This window comes from Lethenteron reissneri, chromosome 42 (genome assembly GCF_015708825.2).
Source record: "Lethenteron reissneri isolate LAM-NWPU_2019-01 chromosome 42, ASM1570882v1, whole genome shotgun sequence".
Taxonomy (NCBI): Eukaryota; Metazoa; Chordata; class Hyperoartia; order Petromyzontiformes; family Petromyzontidae; genus Lethenteron; species Lethenteron reissneri.
Genome location: NC_083820.1, coordinates 3,397,694 through 3,404,430, shown reverse-complemented (window position 1 = coordinate 3,404,430; position 6,737 = coordinate 3,397,694). Strand labels below are relative to the sequence as shown.

The following is a 6,737-nucleotide window of genomic DNA, read 5'->3' as shown; positions in this document are numbered from 1 at the left end:
TTGTGAAACCACTGCTGGATGAGGAGGACCAGCCAAGGTTCTAGGGATGCAGGCATGAATAGAATATCGTCACTTGTCGATAGGGACATCGCAGACCTGTGTGCCATCACTCTGCTGCTATATATTATAGAGATAAAACGGTATCGTATTGTTGTGCATGTTGAACTTATTTCGGAGCGTACGTAGCCAACCGTGCTAATCGGGGGTTGAGGTGGAAGAACAACAAACTAAAACACATAAAAGTCGTTCTGAAGGAATGAATAGCTGTGCACTTCAAAACTTCGTAGCGGGGTCAAGCCACCAACCACCCGTGCCATTTTTAAACGTTGTCATTTTTCATAGTTCAAATGTCTACATTACCATGGCGAGGGCCAATTTGTCCATAGAAATAAACCAAACGTCCACCCCCCCTCCCTCCCCATTGCCCACTTCAAAGTGGTTGCCGACTTTATAGCCCTCGCGAAGGGATAATGAGCTGAGTCGACCCCTCCCCCCACCGACGGGGATTTGAACTTCTGTATTGTGCCGCGGACGTGCAAATGCCGAGCCATTCAAGCACCTTTGTGTATGCAGCTTAGCAAGCGCGGGGGATACTGTCGTTCAGAGCTGTAAATATGCTTGGCTTTGCACAGAGAGCCACGCAATGACGCTAAATGCCAAAATAACACCACTTTCCCGCGGTTGGTGAATTACACGCTGCGTTCCGCGTGCAGGCTTAGCGTTAAGCCGAATTAAATCTTTGCACCCCCCCCCCCCTCCTTTAATGAGCAAGCTGAATCGTCCACAAGGACGCATGTTTAATGACTTACTCCCAAAATGATCACTTTGCATTCTTGGGGTTAATGTTTCAGCGAATGTTAGCAAATAAATTAAAACCGCATCGGTCAGTGTTGGACATTGGCATTCGTTGACATTGCTTGTTTCGAGCCTCGTTACGCGGCTGCAATTGAAGGCGACGTTTCATTGGCGTTACGGTAAATGAAGTTTGTAAAGCAAATGCGAGTGTTTAAGACTCGCGTGACACAGGCAATGGTTGAACCGAATGCTGACGAAGCGGCTTGACCCCGCCATGAGAATGCGAAGAAACTTCCAGAGTTCAAAGCCACAAAACAACGTAAAAAAATGTGTCACCTGCACGCTTTCACAAGACAGGGTTTGAGACTCGTGTACACATCGAGCAGTGGAGAGGGAAAAAAAAAAATCACCCCACAACTTAAAATCGAGGCACGGACACTTCCGGGATGTTTTATAGAAAAATCGTCATTTTTATTATTTTCAACAATTTCCGACAGCTATTAACATTTTGGCACATAACCATTTACAAATTAAGGACGTTTTGTTACAAAACTATACAGGTTAACTCGGCGGCGAGAAAATAAATACACAACAGTGGGGGGTGGGGAGGAAACGCATAACGACGTGGAATAGTAACCCACTATTCTGGTTTAAGCCAAGAAAGCCGTGGGTTGGGCAAATTCTTTTGTTCTAAAAAAAAAAGTGGAAATGTTTCTGGGCCCATTTAGCTCGACAATAAGAACAAAAAAAGTCTTTAACGTCACGAACCCCAACAAACTAAAAACAAAACAAAAGCGTTGTGTGTCTACTGGCGTCTTGCTGCCGACAATGTCCACAAAATGTACATTAGTTTCATAATAAAAACCGTATCATACAAGAAAATGTTCCCAAAACCGTTTTTGTTCTTTTATAGATATACAAAAAAAATGTTACACAGTTCAATTAAACCGTGTAGGTTTGTGTTTGTTCTCGTTCACGTATACGTTTGTTACGTTGCTGCGAATGTAAAAGTCTTGACGGCGTTTGTATTCGGGTCTTCTTCGGCGACTTTAAGTGTGGCGGTGGTGAAGAAGACGACGACGAGAGAAAGCGAACGCGGCTGTTACAATCCAACCTCCCACACCTGCGGGAGAGAGGGTGGAGGAGCGATGGACATAATCATTTAGCGAACTCCGGCGAGGTGAGTGCGAGGTGAGTGCGAGCATTGTGGGGAGGGGGAAGTGGGTGGCTGTGTTAGGAGGGGGGTGGGGAGGGATGAAGGCCAGAGGGAGTGAGAGATGATGGGTGGTGGGTGGGGAGGTGAGGTTGGTTGGGTGGGTGGGTGGGGAGGAGGAGGATGGGAGGGGAGGGGCGCGCGGGGGGTGGTGGGGTGGGGGGTGCGTGGGTAAGTGTAAGTTGGCTGCAGGAAAAAGATTGAGGCAGACAGAGTGGCGCCATACAGGAATCCACTTCAGCTGGGGCAATCCGCGGGCCAAAACACACAGTTCCTATGTCCTCTCCCCCCACCACCCAGCCCGTCTCTCCCTCCCACCCCCTTCCACCTCCCTCCCTCCCCCACTCTACTACTGCTGCTGCTGCTGCTACCGCTGCAAGATGAAGCGGCGGTGATTCTTTTTTTTTGGGGGGGGGGGGGGGGGGGTCAGACTGCGTGTTGTTGGTTGGCTCGCGAGCGGTTTGAACCGCTAAAACACACACACACACTTAGACCACTCCGACTCAAAGCAGACGAGTCAGTCGGAGAAGTCTCGCCGCCGATTCCCTAATTCGCAATGAGCGTTCAACAATTACGAAATCAAAAAGGGGGGGGGGGGGGCAAAATCACCCGGCGCTCAGGTGTCCGTTGGTTGCATTTGCTCAAAAGATCAGCCTCAATTAGCGCACAACCCCGGCAATTACAACAACGCTCCCCCCGCCCCCCCACCTGCACACACAGGCGACTTGCCAGATGTCCCGATATAGTCCCGGAGACGATACAACCGGCAGCGGCGATTACGAGCCATCACGGGGTCCCGCAACGACTCGCGGCGCGCTTTCTCCCCGAGGAAGAGACAGACGCAAGCAGCCCGTGGTGCGTTGTGTGTGGATTGCATTGGATGCCCTCTTACCTATTAGTGCATAGGGGAACGCGTGGGAGACGGCGGGGCGAGGAGTCCCCATCACGGATTCCTCACGTGGCCAGGCTCTGCCGAGACCTGACAAGGGCAGACAGCACCACACGCGCGTGTCACGTGATGCACGCGCGCGCACCCCGAGTTGTGCACGCGCAAAGCTGCGCGAGGCTACGCGTCGAGCCGCATGCACCACGCAGACAGCCCGCGCACATCAGCAGCCACTTTGGTGCGCGTGTATCGGGATCTGTGTGTGTGTCAGCTCGTCTCGTGCGCAGAGTCGTCAGAATCTGCAAGGGGTGATGGCGCGCGACGGCGCAAAGTGCGCGTGCACATCATTGCGAGCGATCTTACCTGGGAGTCTAACCGGAGAACATCGGTGTTGAGTGCGGACAGCGGCAGTCTGCTGGGAGCTGGATGCTGCATCTGAGCGGGCAGTTGCTGCTGCTGCTGCAGTTGCTGCTGCTGCTGCACCTGCTGCTGCTTCTGCACCACTGCCGGGTGAGTCTCCAGGGCGAGCTGTAGGTCGAGGATGTAATCGATGACGTGCTGTAGGATTTCCATCTGGGACACTTTGCGCCCCTGCGGGATGGAGGGCACCAGCTCCTTGAGCTTGCTGTAGCAGTTCTTCATGTCGTAGAGGAGGCCCAGCGGCTCGTCGGCCCCGCTCACGAGCGCCTTGAGTCCGCGCGAGATGCCCAGGCTGTGGTCGCTGAGGCAGCGCACAGAGTCACCGCAGGGCTGGTGCCTCGGCGCGCGCACGGGGCTGATGGCCTTCATGGTGGAGTGGAGAGCGAGCGGGCGGTCTTGTCACGCGGGGCTTCTCGACGCTTGCGTGTTGGTGTTGTTGTTGATGATGATGACAAGACAAACGCGCTCTCCCTTGTTGTTGTCGTTGCTGCGGGAAGGCGCGAGTGAGCTCGGATGAAAAGAGCGTTTGTGGATTTGGAAGAAGTTGGATAACTCTACAGTTTTCTTTTCGTGCCCGTACAAAGTAAGGAGGGTTATAAGTGCGCGTTAAACTGCAGCGGGGAGGAGCAGAAGGCTGACTGAGTGGCCGCGCAAAGCCGATGCGGAGGACGCGACGCGAGTTGGGACGCGCGCGAGCAGAAATCCCGATGTGCCGTGAGCGTGCCCGCTCGGCCCTTTTATAGCGAGCGCCGCCTCTCATGCCCCCATACATCTCTCCGCCCATGTCCACACTCCGAAACCCCCCTTCCTCCCTCCCTCCCTCCCCCGTCGCCCACACCCTCCCTCCCCAATAACTCACTCCAGTCACCACTTTGCTCCACCCCGCCCCCTCCACACACACACACACACACGCCGCCACCGCCGCCACCTCCTCCTCCTCCACCTCCTCCCACCCACCTCCACTCACAACCTCCCACCGTGCCCCCATCTCCCCGCACATTGCTGCCTCGCTTCCTCGCGGCGCGTGCATCTGGATCACAACCGACCCACCACCGACCCCGGCTACCAGCCAATGGGGGCCACGGAGAGCTCTAATTACTCCGTTGGAAGAGAGGAGACACCGGCGAGAGAGAGAGAGGGAGGGAGGATAACCCGCACACCCCAAAGTGCAGCAGCGCGGACGTTGATGACACGTAGTGGGTCAACCTCGAGAGTAGTTCGGGTAGCCACCAAGCTACAATGTGGCTAGGGAGCCCCTCCCCTCTCTACCTCCCCCCCGATAAAGGCAAGCCTATCGCTGGTGTGTGCAGCACACAGCGCAGGAAAGCCACGAGACTGATAGTCGAAGCGATATGGCTGCTGCTGCGCGTCACTGATATCGCTATCAGGCGCGCACGTGAATAAATTGCCCAGGCGACTGCCTATCTCGCCGCAGTGGTTTCACGCGCTTGCCGCTTGAGCCGGTTAGCAAGGGAGGCGAAGGTTCGATTCCCGACTCGGGAGGCGATGGTGATCAGTTACAAGTCGTTTGGTTGGCGCACGACTCCTCCGTTTGGCGCTGCCCCGAGGCAATGGTGGAAATTCCACATCACTGTCGCGAGCGGCTTATCACAAGATGGTACTGATTTGTTTTGATCGACTACGGAAAATTGATGATGCTGATGAGTTCAAATGTTTCCTCGGCTGTAATTTGAACTCGCAAGGTTTTGAACGAAGCGCTCCAAAACGAGAAGTCCCTTCTCGAGTGATTCCAATAAGTCGCGGGCAATTCCGCGAAAGTGCCACTTCGCGATGCAGGAACACATTGTCCAACGTGTCGCGAGCGGTGTCTTTGGGAGGCGAGGGGGGGTGCACGTGGCCGTGGCGTAATGGGGGGGGGGGGGGCGGGACGTCTACGCCGGTGATGGAGTCGTTGATCCACATTAATACAGAGATTAGTGGAGGACCAAGCCTGCATACTGCGGTGAATGTGGGACACCAATATTGACCGTCGTGATTTTTGGCGAATAACATAAACGCTTGGCCGACGGAAACCTTCAAAGTCAATATAATTGGCTTTGGCAATTGTGTATTTTATAGTACTTTATTACTGCTGGACCAAATACGCATGACTGTATATTTTCCGAAGAAGGAAATTCCTTCGAATGTCTAGAAAATATTGTCTAGCAATCGCGATGCAATAACCCCCCGTTCCTCTTTTAAAGTGGCTATATTGTGATTTTTTTTTCTCTTCAGATGATTTTTCGTTATGAAACTGTTGAACAAAAAATAAAAAATGCAACAGCACGCAAATCTCTGCCCGCCGTTCTCGTTCTTCTCAAACAGTAGCCCCTGTCCAGAGTCGTGTTTATTAATCTCTGCCTAGTGATCGTTGCTTCTTTCGCGGTGGCGTTTTTCAAACGCGTGGACGGAATTAACCACCCCCCCCCCCTAGTGATGCTCACTTCTCTGAGACAACCCCGCCGAAAAATTAAAATCCCTCCCCAACACGGGACGATGTCACTCTACAACCAAGCAACCCGACCTTGCCATACCGTTCTCACAGTGAGATACAATCTGGCCAATCCACACACACACTACAGCACACACACACACTACAACACCACACACACAACACCACACACTACAACACACACACATACTACAACACACACACATACTACAACACACACACATACTACAACACACACACACTACAACACACACTACAACACACACACTACAACACACACACACACACTACAACACACACACACACTACAACACACACACACACTACAATACACACATACTACAACACACACTACAACACACACTACAACACACACTACAACACACACACACTACAACACACACTACACTACAACACACACACTAAAACACACACACACTACAACACACACGCGCGTTTAAATGGATTGCATCGTCTCATCAGCCCGCTTCACTCCCGCCGAAGTCCACTCAACTACAATCGAAGCCCCCAGATGCCTTCAATGATTTCTAACAATGAAGCGCATGTGGTAATGATAGCTCGTGTAAGCCACGCGTCTGTACACACACACAGAGCGAGAGACAAGCGAGGCATCTCATCTCGACCGTATACCTGCACCTCTAATAATGCCAGCTGTCGCCTGCGCCCGCACATTATCGTGATTGTATGTAATTACGTGGGAGTCGTCTGCCCGTGCCTGAGCTGCGGCGTTTAGGAGATCTCCTGAAAATAGCAAGAGGCGTCCATGGCACCGCGTTACGCGTCCATCTCTCTCTCTCTCTCTCGCTCGCTCCTTCTCTCTGACACCGGCGACGTTGACTCGAACCGCTGCACAGGAGCGAGTTCTCTCCAGAGGTGGGACAAAGTCATTGTTATGCAAGTCCAAGTCGAGTCTGAAGTCATCAAATTCATGACTCGAGTCTGACTCGAGT

At 52.9% G+C, this 6,737-nt stretch overlaps 1 protein-coding gene across 1 annotated transcript; it reads right to left on the bottom strand.

The window, feature by feature from the left end:
• Positions 1-1,244: 1,244 nt before the first annotated feature.
• Positions 1,245-4,036, bottom strand: LOC133353010 (DNA-binding protein inhibitor ID-2-like). The gene is made up of 3 exons (XM_061569072.1): positions 3,258-4,036; positions 2,901-2,987; positions 1,245-1,918 (listed from the first exon to the last, which is right to left on the bottom strand). Exons 1-2 carry the CDS (start codon positions 3,681-3,683, stop codon positions 2,952-2,954), a joined length of 462 nt encoding a protein of 153 aa, XP_061425056.1. The 5' UTR covers positions 3,684-4,036; the 3' UTR covers positions 1,245-1,918; positions 2,901-2,951.
• Positions 4,037-6,737: the final 2,701 nt, after the last annotated feature.

Bases quoted from the DNA above. Each gene is read 5' to 3' on its own strand.
- LOC133353010 (XM_061569072.1), bottom strand. From the start codon at position 3,683: ATGAAGGCCATCAGCCCCGTGCGCGCGCCGAGGCACCAGCCCTGCGGT. The intron at 2,988-3,257 runs GTAAGATCGCTC...TGCCCTTGTCAG, and splicing joins TTCTCCGGTTAGACTCCCAG to GTCTCGGCAGAGCCTGGCCA.